The 22,364-nt window shown below is 41.3% G+C and overlaps 1 protein-coding gene across 6 annotated transcripts in view; it reads left to right on the top strand.

The window, feature by feature from the left end:
* The window catches only part of TUSC3 (tumor suppressor candidate 3), a 290,536-nt gene that overhangs the window by 124,321 nt on the left and 143,851 nt on the right, over positions 1-22,364 (top strand). For all 6 annotated transcript variants that reach the window (XM_005282085.4, XM_008168476.3, XM_065596814.1 and 3 more), the window contains exons 3-5: positions 13,174-13,291; positions 16,059-16,199; positions 17,214-17,354. In XM_005282085.4, the coding sequence (XP_005282142.2) occupies positions 13,174-13,291; positions 16,059-16,199; positions 17,214-17,354 (400 nt within the window). The remainder of the gene's footprint in view (positions 1-13,173; positions 13,292-16,058; positions 16,200-17,213; positions 17,355-22,364) is intronic.

Genomic DNA, 22,364 nt, shown 5'->3' with positions numbered 1-22,364 from the left:
TTGTGCCTCTACATGTATGTATAAAGGGCCGTACTGCCCCTGACCTCCCCTGCCCAGAAGATCCTTCCGACCGCCAGTGACGGTGGTTGTTGGAGCTACAATCTTTGCATCTGCAAGCCTTCCCCTCTTTAAAATGCATATTGCCCGTAGTGTTAGTCTAGTGTAGTGCAACGTTTCTCAAATGTGGCCACGATAGCTGCATGCAGCCAACAGGGGCTTTTTGTGTGGCCACGACCACCTCCTGGGTGGTGATGGGGGTGGGGGGCAAAGCACTGCCTCTGGAGAGAGGTGGGGCACAATGCTGCAGGAGTAAGGTGAGTTTTTGATCCACATTGTGGGGTCGGGGGGAGGAGGTTTGGGAAGCAGGCTCCAGTGGCGGGACTTCAGGAATCTGGCCCTGTGGCCCCGGGCTCTGATCATGGGGCACCAGGTACTGCCATCCCTCTCTACCCCTCCCACCCCCACTGGCTCTGGACACATGGCCCTGTCCTCTGGCCCCTGGTTCCAGCTACGTGGCAGCAGGCGCTGGCTCCCAGCTCCGGTCCCGGGCTACAGCCATGCAGTGGCAGGCGCTGTCTACAAGCGCTGATCCCCAGCCCCAGCTGCATGGCAGCAGGCTCCAAGCACAGGGCTTTGGGTGCCAACCCCTGGCTCTGGCCACAGGGCAGCAGGTGCTGACGCCCGGCTCTGGCCGTGGAGCTTCAGTCAGCCTCTGGCCCCCAGCTACAGCCATACAGTGATGGGCACTGGACCCAGGCTCTAGCCACACGGCCCTAGATCCTGGTGCTGATCCCTATGCACCGAGCTCTGAGCTCTGGCTGTCCGGCAGCAGGCTCCGATCCCTGGTCCCCAGCTCCGGGTTCCGGCCGCGGGCACTGAGCCCCATCCCTGGCCACATAGCAGCAGATACCAGACCCTGGCTCTGGCCATGCAACAGTGGGGCTCATCACCCACCCCCATCGCCCCTGGCCTCTGCTACCTCCCATGGCCCTGTATCCATTCCCCCCACACCCCCAGGACCCTGCTGCCTTCTTGGCCTCGCATCCACATCCGTCCCCCCATTGCCCTGGGCCCCTGCTGCCTCCCCCAGCCTCACATCCGTCCCCCCATTGCCCTGGGCCCCTGCTGCCTCCCCCAGCCTCACATCCGTCCCCCCCCATTGCCCCAGGCCCCTGCTGCCTCACTCAGCCTCACATCCATCCTCCCCATTGCCCCAGATCCATCCCACCAGAGCCTCTGGCCCCTGCTGCCTCCCACTTCGCGCCCCCCCCCCCCATCCAGGATATAATGGGTCCTGGGGCTTGCTGAGAAAAGTGATATTAACAAACATGCAAGTATCACTTTTCCCAGCAGACTTACTAACTATCCGTGAGAAGTGATACGGATATGTTTGTTAATGTCACTTATCACTTTTCATGGCCTCCCAGGTAGCTACTGCGTGTTCTGTGATATTAACAAAGATACAAATATCACTTTTCACAGCAAGCCGCAGGATCCACTAAGCACTTGATGGGGGGCGCCAGGGTGCCGAAAGGGGAGGCAGTATTATTTTTGTTATTGAGTCTTCCAAAAAACCCTACAAATATACATTACAATGATTTAGATGTGGATCTGTGCATATTTAATTGCTTTTCCTAAAATTAATTAAGTATTTTAGGGAAAAAAGTGTTAGTGCAGCCACCAGTGAAAGTTGGTGGCCGCACTCTGAGGCCACTAAAAAATTTGTTGCGAGAACCCCTGTGTATATGTAAATACATACATATAAGAATAAGTTTAGAATAGTATTTCTCTAGAGTGGGGTTCACAGTTTTTCGTTGAGTACCGGGCTCAGTAACAGACTAATGCCTCATTCTCCTGGCTGCCAGACACAAGTACCTGCTTATGGAGTCTGTGCTTCACCCGCCGTAGGAACCTTCCCACTTGGAACAGGTACTGAGTACATCTGAGTCAGTTAGGAGTGTTCCACCTCTTCTGACAGTCCAGATGCATAACCTCATTGCTGGTACCTAAAAAGAGACTATATAAGTCTCCCAAAGACTTGGTACTGGGGCCTTCAAAGTCTATGGTGAAGGCACTGAGCTGAGGTAAGGACTCGGGTGTGCGCTCAAGGAAGATGCACCCCCAGAGTTCACAAGCCAGATGGGATTGCTGATTCCAAAACCCAGGAAGGGTTTCCCCTTCTGTGAAAATTGCATGCATCTAAGTTTCTCTGGACCCACTGTCCCAGGCAGTCTTGTCTTTCACTGCCCCTTAACAGTGCCACTTCTCCAGTGACTGGTAGGAGAACCCAAGCCCACTCTCTGCACTGGGTTCTAGCCCAGGGACCCTACAATAATCAGGGCCGTCTTCAGGCACTAGCGAAGGAAGCAGGTGCTTGGGGCGGCCAATGGAAAGGGGCAGCACGTCTGGGTCTTTGGCGGCAATTTGGCGGCGGGTCCCTCAGTCCCTGGGAGCGAAGGATCTGCCGCCGAATTGCCACAGAAGAATGAAGCGGTGTGTTTGAGCTGCCGCCAAAGTGCCGTCGATCGCCTTTTTTTCCCCCTGCTTCGCCGCTTGGGGCAGCAAAACAGCTGGAGCCGGCCCTGACAATAAGCAGTCAAGGTTTGCACCAGGGCTGGCTCCAGGCACCAGCCCAGCAAGCAGCTGCTTGGGGCGGCCAAGGGGAAGGGGCGGCACGTCAGGCTGTTGGGTGGCAATTTGGTGGCGGGTCCCTCTCGGAGGGAAGCACCTGCCGCCAAATTCCTGCCGAAATAGAAAGTGGCACGGTGGAGCTGCTACCGGAGTGCCGCCAATCGCAATTGCGATCGCGGCTTTTTTTTTTTTTTTCCGCCGCTTGGGGCGGCAAAAACCCTGGAGCCAGTCCTGGTTTGCACAGTCCTGAACTTTCCTGATGTATCCCTGAGCTACTTCCTACCTTGTGTTTTCTTACGCTGAGGGTGACTGCAAACCCTCTCTCTCTCTGTAGCCCCTCTTCTACTCTCAGCTCCTGGATATACAAGCCCCTCTAGGGCCTGTATAGCTGAGCTTCCTCTTTAATTAGCCCTCATTACTCTCTGGCTCCTCCTCCAGGTGCAACCTAGGTGGTTAATTGGCCCACCTAGGCTCGTTAACCCCTTCAGGTCTTGTGTGGGGTGGGCATCAGGATCCATCTGGTGATTTTGTTTCCTCCTCAATATCAGCAAAGATATAGCACAGGGGTTCTTAAACTGGTGGTCTGGACCCCTCAGGGGGTCGTGAGGTTATTACATGAGAAGTCGTGAGCTGTCAGCCTCCACCCCAAACACTGCTTTTCCTGCAGCATTTATAATGGTGTTAAATATATAAAAATGTGTTTGGCTTGCTATGTAAAAGGGGTCACCAGTACAAAACCACAGGTATATAGCAGAAGTACAAAATTCTCTCTTAAAAGGGCCAGTGTAGTCATCATTACATGGAATAGCAGGGAATTAACTCCTTCATGTTGTTTTTTGTGTACATCTATGAGCCTTTTTGTACTGCCTTTAAAATAATATAAACATTGTTTCTTAACAATGACAATCTCATTTACAACTTTATATTGTTTACTGAGGTGGAAAAATGCTTAGAAACCTCATCCTGCAATGTGCCAATCTAGGCATTTAAGTATATAGCAATTGTAAATCTTTAAAATAATCCTGGAAGGAAAAAAAAATCAACATATTGCTTTTAGTTAAATTGTTTTAAGCAGATGTGAAATTGAGACCCAGTTCCGCCACATGGAATAATGTGAATTTAATGAAGTTGATCATATGGCACATAAAACTATTATCAGAAAATTGACATTTCTCAAATCAATGGTTAATTAATGGGCAGGAGAACTATAAGTATGTACAGAATTTGAATGCATGAATTACTTTTTTGTTAGCTACTCAGTATACACTTTGTGAAGAATCTATTTTTGCTTTAAGCAACTTAATGAGTAATGTTCTGTGATATTCTTCTATTTAGGATTTAAATTAACTGTCACTCATCAAAAGATTTTCAAAATGAATGCACACCAAAAATCAATGTGATATTTCAAGTATAAAGTAGCACCAACACTGAAATATTTAACTTTTTACTACTATGACTAATAATCTCTAGCAAAGTATCAGAGGGGTAGCCGTGTTAGTCTGGATGCATCCGACGAAGTGGGCATTCACCCACGAAAGCTTATGCTCCAATACTTCTGTTAGTCTTAAAGGTGCCACAGGACTCTCTGTTGCTAATCTCTAGCAAAGTTATACATTCCATTTTTCCATTTTGAATCACATAAACTATGGTATTATAAAGCTGTTTCTGTCCACTCTCTGTGCTCGTTAGATTTATCTACTGTGTCTCCGTATTTTTCTCTATCTGCTGTTTCTTTCAATCATGTCTACCGCAATATTAAGGCATCTAAAGATATGTCAGCACTAGAAATGCTGTGCTATACTGTAGACACTTACTACAGCGACTGAAAGGGTTCCTCAGTTGCTGTAGTAAATACACCTCTCTGAGAGGTGGTAGTTAGGTCAATGGAAGAATTCTTCCACTGACTGAGTGATGTCTACACCAGGGTTTAATTTGGCTTTACTATTTCTCTCTAGGGTGTGACTTTTTCACATCCCTGAGTGACGTAGTTAGGTTGACCTAACTTAGCAATATAGACCAGCCCTAGTTTTTCTCTGTGTTTTCTATTTAAAATCTTAAAGACAGTTAAAATTATCATGTTGCCATTGTAGGACTAACTATTATCTAGATCATTCCTGACAGGTGTTTGTCTAACCTGCTCTTAAAAATCTCCAATGATGGAGATTCCACAACCTCCCTATGCAATTTATTCCAGTGCTTTACCACCCTGACTGTTAGGAAGTTTTTCCTAATGTCCAGCCTAAATCTGCCTTGCTGAAATTTAAGCCCATTGCTTCTTGTCCTATCCTCAGAGGTTAAGAAGAATAATTCTTCTCCCTCCACCTTGTGACAACCTTTTATGTACTTGAAAATGGTTATCTTGCCCCCTCTCAGTCTTTTCTTCTCCAGACTAAACAAACCCATAGGTCATGTTTTCTAGACCTTTAATCGTGTTTATTGCTCTTCTCTGGACTTTCTCCAATTTGTCCACATCTTTCCTGAAATGTGGCGCCCAGAACTGGACACAATACTCCAGTTGAGGCCTAATCAGTGCGGAGTAGAGCAAAATAATTACTTCTCGGGTCTTACTTACAACACTTCTGCTAATATATCCCAGAATGATGTTTGCTTTTTTTGGCAATAGTGTTACACTGTTGACTCGTATTTACCTTGTGGTCCGCTATGACCCCCAGATCCGTGTCCACAGTACTCCCTCCTAAACAGTCATTTCCCATTTTGTATGTGTGCAACTGATTGTTCCTTCCTAAATGGAGTACTTTGCATTTGTCCTTATTGAATTTCATTCTGTTTACTTCAGACCATTTCTCCATTTTTTTCAGATCATTTTGAATTTTAATCCTATCCTCCAAAGCACTTCCAACCCCTCCCAGCTTGGTATCATCCGCAAACTTTATAAGTGTACTCTCTATGCTATTATCTGAATCATGTATGAAGATATATAACAGAACCAGACCCAGAACTGATCCCTGCGGGACTCTACTCATTATGCCCTTCCAGCATGACTGGAAGAGGGCCAGGGAAAAGGGTGAGAAAAGGGTGGGAGGGAGGATAGGAGCAGAATTGGAGAGAATATCCCGCTTCCACCATGCGAAGAACCCAGCGGTCTGAAGTTATTTGAGACAAAGCATGGAAAAGGTGGGATAGACAGTTGAAAAAACACAGGGAAGGATCCAGTGTTGAGACAGGTGCTCCATCCTTGGGCGGACCTTCAAAAGGCCTGCTTTGACCCTGATGAAGGTTTGTTGCTGTTAGGGCTTGAAATGTTTTTGTTGGGTAGCCGGTGTGTGAATACCCAACAACTTCATAGCCCGTGAGTCCTTTAGGCTGTGCAGCTTGGAGTCTGTTTGCTTTGAGAATAACCCTGCACCTTCGAATGGTAGATCCTGCAGGGTTTGCTGCAACTCCGTGGGCAGTCTGGATGCTTGTAGCCATGAGCTCCTCCTTATGGCTATCCCGGAGGAAAGGATGCGGGCAGCCAAGTCCGCAGAGTCTAGTGAGGCCTGCAGTGAGGTCCACGCCACTGCCTTCCCTTCATCAATAATAGCTAAAATCTTGGCTCCGGAGTCTGGTGGGATCAACTCCTTAAACTACCCCATGGTGGCCCAGCAGTTAAAGTTATATCTGCTGAGGATAGGTTGCTGGTTCTCTGTCCTCAGCTGTAGGCCCCCTGTAGAGTAGACCTTTCCACCAAAAAGGTCCATGCTTTTCGACTCCTTGGATTTAGGGGTCGGCCACTGCTGCTCTGTCTTTCCTTCTCATTAACTGCGGCCACCACCAAAGAACATGGCTGCGGGTGTGAGAACAGGTACTCGTATCCCTTGGAAGGGATGAAGTACTTGCACTCCACACCTCTAGCGGTAGGCGGTATAGATATGAGTGTCTGCCACAGCGTCTTAATGTTGTTTTGAATTGTTTTTATCAGAGGCAGAGCTACCCTGGATGGGCTTTCTGGTGCGAGGATGTTGACCATGGGGCCATCAGGTTCGACAGCCTCCTTTGCCTGTATCCCCATGTTACGGGAAATCCTCCGCAGAAGGTCCTGGTGGACCCTATGGTTGATCAGGGTAGGACCCGAGTAGACCTGAGTAGAAGCTCCTGCCACCGCTTCGTCCAGGGATGAAGATGAGGAAGCCAGAGGTGGCACGGGGTCCTCCTGACCCTCTGGCCTCTGATCTCCTCGTGGTCAGTGCTAGGAGCCTCTGAGGTGACCACTGTTGCAGTGACAGTAGCCTGGTCCTGCAGTGTGGCTTGTGCTGGAGTCGGCACAGCGGCAACCTGGGTAGGTGGTGGGGCTTGTGCCAACATTGTGTCGGATCCCTGTGGCGTAGGCCTGTCAATGGTTGGTTGGGTTGCTTGGGTTTCGGAGGCCATCAAGCGGGAGTGCCTGGTGAGGGAACCCTGGGCCTGATGATATGATGATATGCCCAGGGGGTCCAAAAGGGCCATTGTGCCAGGGGTCGCCACTTGGGGTGCCATGCTGGCAGTGTCTCCCTCCATCGCCGGTGTGATCTGTGTCTGCTGTGGCGAGAGTAGAAGGAATTGGACGAGACTGATCTTGACCGTGATGACCAAACTGTGTCAAACTGACGGTACGGGGGACCGGTGCCGAGACGCCCATGCTGGGCACAAATGCTGCTTCTCTAGCGGTGCTGGGAAAGGAGAGCGTCTCCCCGCTGGTGCCAGGGAGCCATGCCCGGAACCTGATGCTTCAGAATGGTGTCTCAGCCACAGTGATGGGGAGTGGTGCCGAGGCGAACAGTGCTGAGAAGATGATGGTGAACACCTCATCATGGCCAGCTTGCCTCTAGATGGTGCCGGATGATAAGGCACTGGAGACTGTGCACTCAGCGCGCACACACCTAATTGGAATCGATATGAACAATCATTTGAAGAAGAAACATTAGCTACATATAAGAGGAACCCTTCAAGGCAAAAAAACAAAATCTAGACTGGACTGGACAGCTTTAAGCATTCCAGTACGTCTGATAGAGTTCAAACTTTCACTCATGAAAGTTAACCCATATTTGGTTAAGATGCATTATTTGGTTAAGATAGGTGTGGGTCTATTTATGTTTATCAGTAAGTTTATTGATCTTCCCAGACTCGTGGCCAAATAACTTAGTTATAAATTGTTGTTGTGTTGCAAGCAGGAAGTTAAAATATTTAAACACTCTTTCTTCTTTTTATTATTAGGAAAAATATTATTCCAAGTAACAAACAGCAAAATAATTGTAGCAGTAAAGAGTAGCAATGAACAAATCTTCTTATAAAGAGATGGAAAAGGCCTTCTAGATTTTCTGTTAGTCCATTCCCCTGCCAATGCAAGTTGTTGCCTATTGTATAGTTATTAGTGTTTTGTTTAATCAACTTAATGTACCATGTGATAATGCTTTCATCACTTCCCTGGGCAGATCATTTCACAGCTTAATAGATCTTACTGATTTTTTTTCTAATGTTCTGCCTACATTTTCTCTTTCTTAATTTTATTCCATTAGGTCTGCTTTACAGTTGAAAATTAGATTGGTTTATCTACGCTAGTCAGGGGTGTGAAAAATCTACACCCCCTGATGGGCATAGTTAAGATGACCTAAATCCCTATGTAGACAGAGCTAGGTCGATGGAAGAATTCTTCTGTCAACCTAGCTATCGCCTCTTGGGGAGGTGGATAACCCAAAGTGCTACAGGTCACTGTAGAGTCTTAATTGTAGACAAGTCCTTACTCGAGCATTATAATAAGCTAATTTTCTCTAGTTCTGCACCTATTTTCACCTTCAGAAAACCAAATAGAGCTAAAGCTATACAAATGAGATTAGTCACGTAGACACATACACAAAGAAAACCCTCCTCTTTGCTGAATTGATTCTGTTTAACAAAACCCCTTGTAACAGATACGGCAATTTCCTGTAATATCCTTGAGAAAATTTATTAGGTTTAAATATATTTGGGAATTCATTGTATTAAATGCAAATATTATGTATTATTGTGGGCTGGGATTGTATGTAACCTCTCCAATGTAAAGAAATGTAATGTAAGGCCTACATGATCAAAACACTATTGAACAATGTGCCAGACAAGAGTGGATTTTTGGGATGATACGTATAAAGTAGATTTCCTGGGAAATATGTAGGAGGAGATGAATGCAAATTCCCTACCTCCAGTTACAAAAAAAATATCCTTCTGAAGCTATGCACTGAGGAGCACTCCTTTGTCTCCTGATCACCTGTTATATGAGGCCAATATCAAAGGCCCAATCTGCATAAAGGAAAGACTGAGTTATTCCTGGTTGTGGGAGTTCTGAGCTAACACTGTTACAAACTTGCAACCACAGGGGAAAAAAACCCTTTGAGGGGTTTGAAAGACTGACCTCTACTAAGGCCTTGTTAGTGTTGTAGTATTTACTAAGGTCTTGTTAGTGTTCTGGCAGTTAGTGGATGGCAGGAGAGAGATCACTTGATCATTGCCTGTTAGGTTCACTCCCTCTGGGGCACCTGGCATTGGCCACTGTCGGTAGACAGGATACTGGGCTAGATGGACCTTTGGTCTGACCCGGTACGTCCTTTCTTATGTTCTTATGACCTCTGGTAAGCTATTTGTTTGTGTGTAGGTTTTTTTTATTGTTTGTAAGATTTTCTCTAATGTTTTTATCTTAAGAATAAATGTGCCTTCTTATAAAGAGCTGTATGGTGTCTTGTAACTGCTGGCAATTACAGCTGTTCATAAGCTCTGGAGAGAAAACCAATCATAGATGAGGCTTATTTAGTTAATCTGGTTTGCTGGAAATATCAAACCCATAATTTAATGTGTTAAGCATGTGTCATGCAGGAAAGGAAACAACCTTGTACCAGCAATGACTATTGTAAAAATACTGAATATCCTAGGTAAACAATGTTTAGATGGCACTGTGTCATCTAACCTGGTCTCTGCGTCTCTCACTGGTAGATAATACTGCTGCCATTGCTGGTACTGCAGTGCTACCATCTCTGCCTAAACTCTTAAATGGTGGTAGTAACAGTAACACTATTTGTGCTCTTAGATACTCTATTCTCCTTTCTGGCTCAGCCTGATGAAAAAGTAATGCCAAACTAGCAGCATTAGTGTCTATTTCTAGTCTGATCATGCAGTCCTTTCATGCCAAGACCAAATACAGTTCCTCCCATACTTCTTCATAGCAGCTCACACAACTAGTTGGAAGACAATGGCTGTATCTATAGCCTTTTCAGTAGTAAAAGACTCCAATTTAAAAAAATAATAATAATAAATAAAAGATGGATTTTTTTTTGCACCTGAGATACAATCCCCTCCTAGAGAACTACCATTTCTAGAACAATGTTGCCTAGTATTTATCAGAGTCCAGATAGGTGTTGCCAATCACTTCAGAAGGCTGTTAGCAGTGATGCAATAAATGACATCTGTCTAAGTAGATAGAGAGACATGATGGATTATGGAGATATTATGTATTGTAATAAGAATGATGTGATGCTATCTGATTGTGTACATAGTTAGACCAGGTAACAAATTGTATGAACCTATCACTGTTCATCTCATCCTTCCTTCTCCAGACCTTTCCATTATTTGTTATGCCCACTTCTGTGTTGTCTATAATTAGACACCGGTCCTTCAAGGACTTGTGTGCATGCGTAACTTCATGTACTAGGAGTAGTCCCATTGGTTTCAAAAGAGAGACAGTTATAGTTTTTCAGCCACCTGCTCACCAGTTGAATTAAGAGCTAGCTTCAGTATTGAAATGCAAATATTTGAATTTTACCCACTTTTGCTCTTTACAGAATGCCTTGTCAGTGTCTTTATAAAAGCTGCTCTAGAGAAGTCTTACAGAATACTTTGCTAAGTTACCTTCAGTAAGTTCTAAAAATTGTGTTCCAAAACCACTCTGTTGCAGAACGTGCAAGTAGACACATGAAAACAAAAACAGCAACAACAAAACTTAGAAGCTAAGCTCTCTTCTGAAAAGACAGATATCCATTAAATAAATTGGAAACTGATTTAATTTAAAGATGCAAAGTATACAAAGATGGGGACAAATTAAGAAACTTATTGACTAGTAGAGGCATAACTATAATTTATAATTCTTTTATGATTTTACATAAATATAACAAATATGAAAGGGTAGAATACGGCGAATGATAGCATCAAGATGAAATGATGTTATCATCTTGTTCTTATAATAAAAATGGTAAGGTTTTAATATAACAGGTTTAACAGAACAGTGCCCTATAGTTATTACTTAAGCATTTGCAGCAGTCATTTGATGCTGCTTGACTGCCCTCTTCAGGATGCCAATGAACATGTTAGCCTATTTCAGTGAGAAATACCAAACTCTAGAAATTACCAAATAACATTTTCTGTACTTTCAAATCTAGTTTACCAAATGGGATTAAAAAAAAATAGTTGACAAGGATAAAAGTTAAGTTTTCACTGTACTGCAGGTGAGATTGACTTACATGGATGATCAAGTTTCACTTTTTATTTTTTATAGTGGTGCATTTGCCCATGCATGTTATTTCTCTTGGTACACACAGCTCCAGAAGTGCTGTGTGCTGAGGTGGCATTGACTTCAGTATTATGGCTTGTTTTTAATGAGAAGAATAAGCATGCTTTCAACACTTTTTTATGAAAGACTGCTTATACCTGCCTCCCTTTTCTTCCTTCTCATATATATCTGCCTATATTCATTGTAACTCAAATCATAGACAAGGGTTGCAGGAGTAGCCAAATAGTTGCTTTTAATACCTGTATACCACGCCGTAATGTACATGCAACATGCTTTACAAAAAAATCCTTTTGTGAGAAGTTTTAAAAACAATGTGTTCATACTATTTTTGTATCCCTCCATCTGAAAAGACAGGTAGATAAAGGCCAGGTCTCTGTAATATAAATAATTAATAGAAAATATTGAAATAGCCACAGACGGAGCTCTGTGGGGTGGAAATCTCCACAAAGATCCCCTCAATGAGTTTGAGATGCCCCCTGGTAAATTATACAGTTGTTTTGCCTCCAAGTCTATGTGGTTCCAGGGCTATTCATGCAGATAACTTCTTCACTGGTAATGCAGTTCTCTCATCCCCTCAACCCCTCTCTCTCCGAATCTTCCTTTAAAAGTAATTTTCTGAGCACCAAGAGGGAGGAGTGCAAAAGATAATGTAGTGTCATGCTGCATTATTTTTCTCTCTGGCTCTTCCTTGAGGTTTGGGAGTAGGGAGCCTGCTGGAGGGAGGGGGGAGGAATGTGACTTTCTAATGCTGATAGAAATTACTACAGACTGCAAAAAACTATACTTTATTTTGTGTTGGTTTTTAAATATTTTTGAAGGAAAGAATGTTGAATAGGGATGTTATTGGCAACTCCACCCACTTTAGATCTGCCACTACCACTCCTTTTGTGGCACAACAATTTTCAGTGTAGTATTGACAGAGCTCTTTCCATGTATCCTTTGTTTTAGGAGTAATGTTACATTGGTATATAGCAGGGGTGGCCAAACTTACTGACCCTCCAAGCTGCATACAACAATGTTCACAAATTCAACAACCGGGACACACCTGCCCAGACTCAGGGCTGCATCCCTGCAGAAGGCTCCTGATGCGGCTCGGGGATTCAGCTCTACTTCTGCTGAAGCCCCGAGGCTCAGCAGGTGCGCCCCACAGAGTTGAAGTCCCAAGACCTCCCTCCCTGCTGGGCAGAAGCCCCAACCCCACCACCCCATTGCAAGGCAGAAGTCCTGAGCTCCCCCACCCCCGAGTCTGGTAGGTGGAGGTGGGAGGGGGCTACATGAGCACTTCAACAATAAAAGAGCTGCATGTGGCTCTCGACCCACAGTTTGGCCACCCCTGGTGTATAGCTCAATGTTCTACTCATCTGAATCAATGCTTATTTGGAGCAGTTTTTAGCATATAAATCCTGATACTGGATCTGCATTGCCACAAGGGTGTCTCTCTACATGAATCAATTTGCAGGTTTGGGGCCATATTTTCCAGCACAAACTATAGGAGCATTTAACTTACACTTTTTGTAAAGCTTTTTATGTTAAAAATGTTAAAACCCATTTCATTAGTATTTTGTTTGTGAGTTTTGTTGCTTAGATAGCCATTATAAATTAACTGCATGCAATGTAGTTGTAACTGTGTCGGTCCCAGGATATTAGCGAGACAATGTGGGTGATGTAATATCTTTTATTGGACCATTTTGCTGTGATGCTCAGAGTACCAGAACTGAAGAACAGCTCTGTGTGGCTCGAAAGCTTTTCTCTCTCACCAGCAGAAGCTGATCCAATAAAAGATATTACCTCACCCATTATAAATTAATTGTAATTCTGGAAAAACAAACCAACAACAAGAACCCACCACCGCCAGGCCATACCAGCCAAAATCTTTTTTGGTAGAGAATTGAGAATGTGTTTGCTACAGTTTTAGTTAATCCCTCTGTTTGGATTGCAATCGTTACAAATGGTTATAGAATCTTTACTGGTAGTCAATTACATACAGATATCTATATTTTTTTTATCTGTATCTATGCCTTTTTCCCTAACAGGCAAGCTAATGAAGAATATCAAGTGCTGGCCAACTCATGGCGCTACTCGTCTGCTTTTTCTAATAAATTATTCTTCACTATAGTGGATTATGATGAAGGGGCAGATGTTTTTCAACAGGTAAAAGGTGTTGAATGATGTCCTTTTAACTTTGTTTAATACATATCACATATTTTAAGTACTGTGGGGTTTTTCTGTTAGATAATATAATAAAGAATTATAGTGGGGGAAAAAGTCTGGAAAACTGTGGTTAGTCACAGGAATTTCTATAATGCACCCCTTGGTAGCTATAGCAGGAAACACCAAAAATGCAAAATGGCCAATTTTGCTACGTCATATGTAGTCTACCATATTAGTTTTCAGTTATATCAAGTTTAAGTGAAGTTTATCAAGCCATTGTTAATGTATTGGTAGTTGCTTCCATTGGACATTGTAAAACAAATTGACTCCAAAATTATGTGAAGTGCAGTGAAAATCACAGTCGTAGCTAAACTTTCCCATAGGTTCTTTTGACATAAAAAAGTACTTAATAAGTATCACCTTACATGAAGACTTCAATTAAATGTTTAATACCCTTTTTATCTTTGTAGAATAATCAGTCTTGGGACTCTTGTAAATAGCTATGGTTGCTTTACAGTGTGGAGAACCAATTATTAGCAAATACGCTAGTCCCGCAAATTCACTTTGGTTTGGGTACTCAACTGAAGTTCAACTTGAATCATAATTCCAGAAAGCAAAATATTTTTTTCTCTTTGAAGCTTAGCCCCCTGCTTGGCACTAGAAGATGAATTAATAAAAGCAAGAAGCAGTAGAAGTTACTAACCATTTTTACTCCCTTTTGGTGAATTGTGAGATATTAAACTGTGAAGCAAAAAAGCAGATCTACAGTGTTTAAACAATACACAGTAAAGCTTGGATGATTTCCCAACAGAACAGTTGGACCACATTGTATAGAAATAACATGCTCTCTCCAAATTTTGCTTTTTATTTTTAGTTCAAATATGTATTTTTGCACACACACACAGAGCAAATTATATTCAGTAGATGCATTTGGCCCAATTCATTCTGGTGTAAAGAGATACAACTCCATTTATGTCAGTGGACTTACACTTGCTTATGTCTACACTGTATTTTGTTCATTGTCTTTGAGAACTCCAGCTATTTTGGATATCTGTGAAAATAAGAGGAACTAACAAGTGAGCATATTGTCCAGTAGGTTTTTGAAGAAATATTATTTTTGTCAGAGTTTATATAGGCAAATGTAACAAGACAGTGGACATCTGAACTAATTATAATAGCACAGGAGATTTAATTCTTGACTGTAATACTGGTAGCTAAGCTACTGCTGCAGTTGCTGTATACTGGTTCAGAGTTGACATAAAAGCATGTCAGTTGATTTGATTTCACCTTTCATTCTGATTATATAGAAATGGGAAACCAATTGTAAGTCTGGTGCAACTAGGCTGTCAGCAGTCTTTAAAAAAAAAAAAAAACCTGACAGAAGATTTCTATATCTGAGTATCCCACTAAATTCAACTGTTTTACAACAATCTTCTTAACACAGTTCACAAACATATTTTTCTTTTAACAGTTGTTCATTAAAGGATGGGGCATATTGTATTTAGAAGAAAATAATATTTTAGTATCTAGTTTATTTTTCATAAATTATAAATTGAACTGTGTATTTGATGTTTAACTAAAGCATTTATGTAAGTTAATAACATTGATTTTGTTGGAGAGCAGCAAGCAAGGCAGGTAAATAAAATGGCACTGCCCTTGTATCATTAGAGAACTCAAATAATTTCATTCATATTTAATCATTTCAATATTTTCCAATGATAATTTTATATTTAATTTCAAATCACTTGATAAATGTATTGCATTATTATTTTCTGAAATCCAGAAAGTTTCATACGCTAAAATATGAGATGTTTCATATACTAAAATATATTTCCCTGTCCTGTTCACCTTGCTGGGGAATATTTTTTTCACCAAGAATGTCCAGCAGGGGGGCCTGTCACTATTTTCTGTTTGTTTTCAAATTGACAATATTGGGAACGTTCACTGGATGAATTAATATTTAAGACCCCAGTGCTCTAAAGATTTACATGTATGCTTAACTTTACACAGTGTGAGTAGTCACATTAACATAAGAACATAAGAACAGCCGTACTGGGTTAGACCAAAGGTCCATCTAGCCCAGTATACTGTCTACTGACAGTGGCCAATGCCAGGTGCCCCAGAGAGAGTGAACCTAACAGGTAATGATCAAGTGATCTTTTTCCTGCCATCCATCACCACCCCCTGACAAACAGAGGCTAGGGACACCATTCCTTACCAATCGTGGCTAATAGCCATTAATGGACTTAACCTCCAGGAATTTATCCAGTTCTTTTTTAAATGCTGTTATAGTCCTAGCCTTCACAACCTCCTCAGGTCATCCACATAATCCACATAGCATTTAACCTTTTAAGTATGTGCTTAAGTTTTTTTCAAGATTGGGATGTAATTTAAGTCTTGTGACTTTGTGTAATATAAACAATATTTTTAAAGATGCTGCTTTGCTAGTTATGTAGCAGCATAAATGAGCATCTTAGGAAAAATACTCAACAAAGGAATGCTTAAAATTGAAATATGGTTTATGTAATGACTACTGTGCCTTAAAAAGCCCAATTGAAGAAACTGAAGGAATGTTAGCTCTGAGCACTTTTTTAGTAATAGAAAAATATATTTAAATGATTGAAAATAGTAATTTCAAACTTTGGAAAGCCACTAATATTTTTCTGACTAATAGTATCTTGCCAGTGTCTATGGTAGGAAGAAGGCAAACAGTTGCACAAAGCATATTTGAGTTATTTAATATTGTGGTGCCTTCTGTTTTTTGTAGCTCAATATGAACTCTGCTCCGACATTCATGCATTTTCCTCCGAAAGGTAAACCCAAGAGGGCTGACACCTTCGACCTGCAGAGAATAGGATTTGCAGCAGAGCAGCTAGCTAAATGGATAGCTGACAGAACGGATGTCCATGTAAGTCATTTGACAACGTTAAGACTGATCCAAACTTAATCTGCCTACAGTATGATGAACTGACACCAAGCACTGTTTTTCCCCTCACGTATGTTTATTTATCAAATGAAATCCACAAAAATAGGTTAAAATAATACAAATATGAGCTGCGATACTTGAGCGCACTGTGGTAACTTCAGCAATTTGAATGTTGCATTTCAGTCTTGGTTTGGAAGTTATATTTTCATCCAGTCTTATTCTAGCACAAAATGAGTGATAGTATTGTGACAATTAGTTGATAAATGTGAGTGTATTGGCAATGTTACTTAGAAAACAAAGTCTGAAGTTTCCAAAGTGTTTTATGCCAAAATAATGGCAGAGACATAATAATCTGCAAACATGTGGAGGAAACGTATTTAATTATTTTTATATAGTTGAATATTATATACAATTGTTCTTTAAAGATGAAATCAAAAACTTTCTAAAATAATAAAGAAACATACTGCTTAAATTCCCAGTTCAGTCACATGCAAAGGGACTGTTCTCAGACAGACAAGATACAGTGGATGTGGTTTAATTAGGCCACAGCTTTATTCACTTAAATCTGGGAATACCCGGCAATAACTCATGCAGTGCAGGTGATCTTTTTTTCCTTAATCACTTCCACCTATTTGGGAAGACTGCCATCAGCGCTTACCGTCCCCGCTTGGATCCAGCCAATTACTGAGACCCTACTGCCCTCCACTCATCTGAGGGCAAAGGGGGGGGGGGCAGGAAAAAGGAAAGGGGATGGGTTCTCCCCAGTCTGTCAGATATTAAGTCCCAGTTGTGTGACAGTGTTAGCAATATTCCCTATCATCAGTACTTATTATCTGTACAAGAGCATCCTTAACATAAAGAATACTGTGCATTCAGTAGTAGATATTGGGTTATTACTACTCTGTGTGTGTGTGTGTGTAATATTGCATCACTTCTGTTTCTCACAAAGTGAAAGAATAATTGATATTTTTGTTTTCTCCCCTCCTCCCCCCACAGATTAGGGTATTCAGGCCTCCGAACTATTCAGGCACTATTGCACTGGCTCTTTTAGTGTCACTTGTTGGTGGCTTGCTGTACTTGCGAAGAAATAACTTGGAGTTCATCTACAACAAGACTGGCTGGGCAATGGCAGCTCTGGTATGCCAACATTTAATACTGATATTTTTTAACATTTCAGTAATATGTAGCAGTTTTAAATTTTTGTATGCAATGACAGGATGTAAATGCCACTTGCATAGTAATTTAGAAAGAACTGCAGTAATAAGTTTGTCAGAATGAAACTATATTGAATATAAACTGATAATATGAATAGCTTGGCTAAATCTCATGGGTGGTAAACATTGCTAATTGGGGGGTGTATACAACTAAGAGTTTACTAATTTGTTAATTAATAATAATTAGCTCCAGTGTTGGTGGTGGTGAAATATGCAACTGATCACCTGATAATGATGGTGAAATGTTAAGGGAGGTTAGAGAGGCTACAAAACCAGAAAACGAAATGATAATGGGTGATTTCGACTATCCTCATATTAACTGAATATATGTCACCTTAGGGCATGGTACACAGAGAAATTTCTAGACACCATAAATGACTGCTTCTTGGAGCTGCTTCTTGGAATCCACAAGGGGAGAGAGGCAATTTGTGATTTAGTCGTAAATGGAGCACAGTATCTGTACATGATGTAACGATAGCTGAACTGTTTGGTAATAATGACCATAATTGAATTAAATTTAGTGTCTTTGGAGGGAGTAAAACACATGGCAAAATAACCCCAGCACAGTAACATTTAACTTCAAAAAGGGAAATGACACAAAAATGAGAACACTAGTTAGGCAGAAATTAAAAAGAGCCGTCACAAAGGTAAAATGCCTGCAGGCAGCATGGAGACCACTTAAAAAAAACATAATAGAGACCCAGACTAAATCACAGAAACAAGTAGGGGAACCAAAAGAATGTCACCATAGTTAAACAGCAAAGTAATAGAGGCTGTTACAGGTAAAAAGGAGTCCTTTAAAATTTGGAAGTCAAATCCTAATGCAGAAAATAGGAAGGAGCAAAAACTTTGGTAGGTTAAGTATAATAAGGCAGGACAAGAAAAAATATGAGAAGCAACTTATTGAAGAAACAAAACCTAACAAAAACTAACAAAAAAAATATTTATAGTACATCAGAAGCAGGAAGTCTGTCAAGCAGGCAGTGGGGCCACTAGTGACAAAGGAGGTCCCAAGGAAAGCAAGCCATTACAGACAAGCTAAATTAATTACTTGCATTGGTCTTCACTGCAGAGGATGTGGGGGAGACAGCCACATTAGAGCATTTCTTTTTGGGCAACAAATCTAAAGTATTGTCCTAAATTGATGTGTTAGTAGAAGAGGTTTTAGAACAAATGGATAAATTTAACTTTAATAAGTCGCAGTGACCATTTGGCATTCACCTAAGAGTTCTGAAGGAACTTGAATATGAAATTGCAGAGCTACTAACTGTAGTATGTAACCCATCACTGAAATCAGCCTGTGTACCATATGACTAGAAGGTAGCTAATGAAGCGCTGCTTTTTAAAAAGAGCTCAAGAGGAGATCCTGGCAATTGCAGGCCAATGAGCCTAACTTCAGTACCAGGCAAATTGGTGGAAATTACAGTAAAGAACAGATACCTAGGTAAATATGATTTTGGGGGGGAAAGAGTCAACGTGGCTTTTGTAAAGGGAAGTCAAGCCCCATCAGTTTATTAGACTTTGAGGGAGTCAACAGGCATGTGGATAAGGATGATCTACTTGAGATTGTGTACTTGGATTTTTGGAAAACTTTTGCAAGGTCCCACATCAAAGGCTCTTAAGAAAACCAAGTAGCCATAGGATAAGAGGGAAGGTCCTCTCATGGATCAGTAACTGGTTAAAAGATAGGAAACAAAGGATAGGAATAATTGGTGAGTTTTCACAATGGAGAGGGGATCAGTGGGGTCCCCAAAAAATCTATTCTAGGACTGGTGCTGTTCAACATATTAATTAATGAGCTGAAAAAGGGAATGAATAATGAAGTAGTGAAGTTTGCAGACAATACCAAATTATTCAAGATAGTTAAATCCAAAGCAGAGAACAAGTTGTTGTTACAGAGGGATCTCACAAAACTGGGTGACTGAGCAGCACAATGGCAAATGAAACTCAGCATTGATAAGTACAAAGTAATGCACATTGCGGAAAAAATAATCCCAACTTTCTTTCTTTCTTTCTTTCTTTCTTTCTTTCTTTCTTTCTTTCTTTCTTTCATATAATATAATATAATATAATATAATATAATATAATATAATATAATATAATATAATATAATGGTAAATTCGCTTTCTTGAGTGGTAATAGCTAATTTAGAACTTGGAGTCACCATGGATAGTTCTCTAAAAACTTCAGCTCAATGCACGGCAGCAGTCAAAAATGCTAACAATACATAATGTCACTATCTAAATCCATAAATATAATGTCACTATATAAATCCATAGTGCTCCTACACTTTGAATACTGTGTCCAGTTATGGTCTCCCCATCTCAGAGGATATAGTGGAACAAGAAAAGGTTCAGAGAAGGGCAACAAAGATGGTCAAGGATATGGAAAGGCTTTCATACAAGGAGACACTAAAAAGATTAGGACTGTTCAACTTAGAAAGAGATGACTAAGGGGGGATATGATAGAAGGCTATAACATTGTGAATGGTGTGGAAAAAGTGAATAGAGGACTGTTACTTACCTCTTTCCCACAATACAAAAAACATGGGTCACCCAATGATATTAACAGGCAGAAGGCTTAATACAAACAAGAGGAAGTACTTTTTCACACAACACACGTTGCTGTGGGATGTTATGATGGCTAAAGGTATAACTGGGTTAAAAAAAGAACTGAATATATTAATGGAGGATAGGTCCATCAATGGCCATTAGCCAAGGTGCTCAGGGACAGAACCCATGCTCAGGGCAATCCTAAACTTCTGACTACCATAAACCAAGAGTAAGAGACACATGTGGATCACTCCATAATCGCTCTGTTTTGTATGCTTCCCTTAAATCTCTGGTATGGGCAGGATACTGGGAAAGATAAACCACGGTCTGACCCAATATGGCAGCTCTTATGTTCTTAACTTGGGTTAGTAGAGATGTATTTTTACCAAAAATATTGCAAAGGTTTCAAGTGGCCATTATTGCCATTGTATTGCAGCAACTTTTTAAAAAAATGCAAAGGAAGTGGTGGTAAGCTTCAGTAGTTAATGTGGAGATAGAATGAGTAACTTTATAATAAGGCTAATGGAAATAAAAAGGTTTTTATAAATATATGAATGAGAAAGTGATCCAAAGAAAGAAGATCCATTAATAAATGAAGAAAGGGATAAAATTATATTTACAAATAGCTGAATAACTCCTTACTTTAAAAATCTGTTTTCAAAATAAGAGAGTAGAAATTTAGATGCTTAGATAAAAGTCGCTTTTGAGAGGAAAAACTCAAACAGAACCAGTGAGCTGATTTAGATTACTATATTCTAAGACATCAAGGAAATTAACGAACAATTTTGTTTTACCTCTCACACTTTATTATGGTTCATTGATTTATAATTTGCCAGTGCCCAAAAGGCTATAGGAGGCTTGGCAGAAAACAGTCTCTGCCACACATAGTTTATAATCTCAATTTTAGTTATGACCCAGTGAGCGAGCATGGAAAACTATAAGTAGAGCATGCTGGTAACTGCTCTCCCCAAAGTCTAACTTCTTTCCTTATCAAAACAATGGCACAAATATTGACAGGGGAAAAAATTGAGAGACAGATACCTATTGCTTAATTTTCAGAGTCACTAAGCATCATCAGCTTCCATTGAATCAATCATAAATGGGAGCTGAAGTTGCCCAGCATCTCTGGAACATTAGGCCACTAGAGGACCCTTGTAGTATTCATTTATATAGAGACGATGTAGCAAGGTGTCATAACTATAAAGGTAAGGGTAACAGCTGTCCTGTGTACAGTACTATAAAATCCCTCCTGGCCAGAGACTCCAAAATCCTTTTCCCTGTAAAGGGTTAAGAAGCTCAGGTAACCTGGCTGGCATCTGACCTAAAGGACCAATAAGGGGACAAGATACTTTCAAATCTTGGGGGAGGGGGAAGGCTTTTGTTTGTGTTCTTTGTTTGGGAGTGTGTTCGCTCTCGGGACTGAGAGGGACCAGACATCAATCCAGGTTCTCCACGTCTTTCTAAACAAGTCTCTCCTATTTCAAACTTGTAAGTAAATAGCCAGGCAAGGCGTGTTAGTTTTCCTTTGTTTTCTCAACTTGTAAATGTACCTTTTACTAGAGTGTTTATCTTTGTTTGCTGTACTTTGAACCTAAGACTAGAGGGGAGTCCTCTGAGCTCTTTAAGTTTGATTACCCTGTAAGGTTAATTTCCATACTGATTTTACAGAGATGATTTTTACCTTTTTCTTTAATTAAAAGCCTTCTTTTTAAGAACCTGATTGATTTTTTCCTTGTTTTAGATCCAAGGGGGTTGGATCTGTATTCACCAGGAGTTGGTGGGAGAAAGAAGGGGGGATGGTTAATTTCTCCTTGTTTTAAGATCCCAGGGGGGTTGGAACTGTATTCACCAGGAGTTGGTGGGAGGAAGGAGGGGAATGGTTAATTTCTCCTTGTTTTAAGATCCAAGGGGTTTGGATCTGTATTCACCAGGGAATTGGTGAAAGGTTTCTCAAGGCTTCCCAGGGAGGGAATCCATTGGGAATGGTGGCAGCGGGACCAGAGCTAAGCTGGTAGTTAAGCTTAGAAGTTTTCATGCAGGCCCCTACATTTGTACCCTAAAGTTCAAAGTGGGGATACAGCCTTGACACAAGGTCTTAAAGCAAATTCTCAGTGCAAATTCCTCAATCCCAGAAGTATAAATATATAGAGACATCATCCTTGAATTATGGTTGCTGATAAGTAACTTCAAGTTCCCTTTCCAGACAGGTCTGTTTTACTGCAACAGTGGACAGAAAACCATAAATGTGTACATACCTACATTTTTAAAAAGGAAAAAGTGATTATAGCTTGCCCCACATATTTTAGCAAGGAACAGGGTGAAGTAACTTAAGGGGTCTAGTTTTTAAATTGGGGCAACCCTTTGTGCTTCATCGTAAAGAG

The sequence above is a fragment of the Chrysemys picta genome, chromosome 5, assembly GCF_011386835.1.
Source record: "Chrysemys picta bellii isolate R12L10 chromosome 5, ASM1138683v2, whole genome shotgun sequence".
Classification (NCBI taxonomy): Eukaryota; Metazoa; Chordata; order Testudines; family Emydidae; genus Chrysemys; species Chrysemys picta.
The sequence above is the reverse complement of the archived record's forward strand: the minus strand, read 5'-3'. Positions and strand labels throughout refer to the sequence as shown.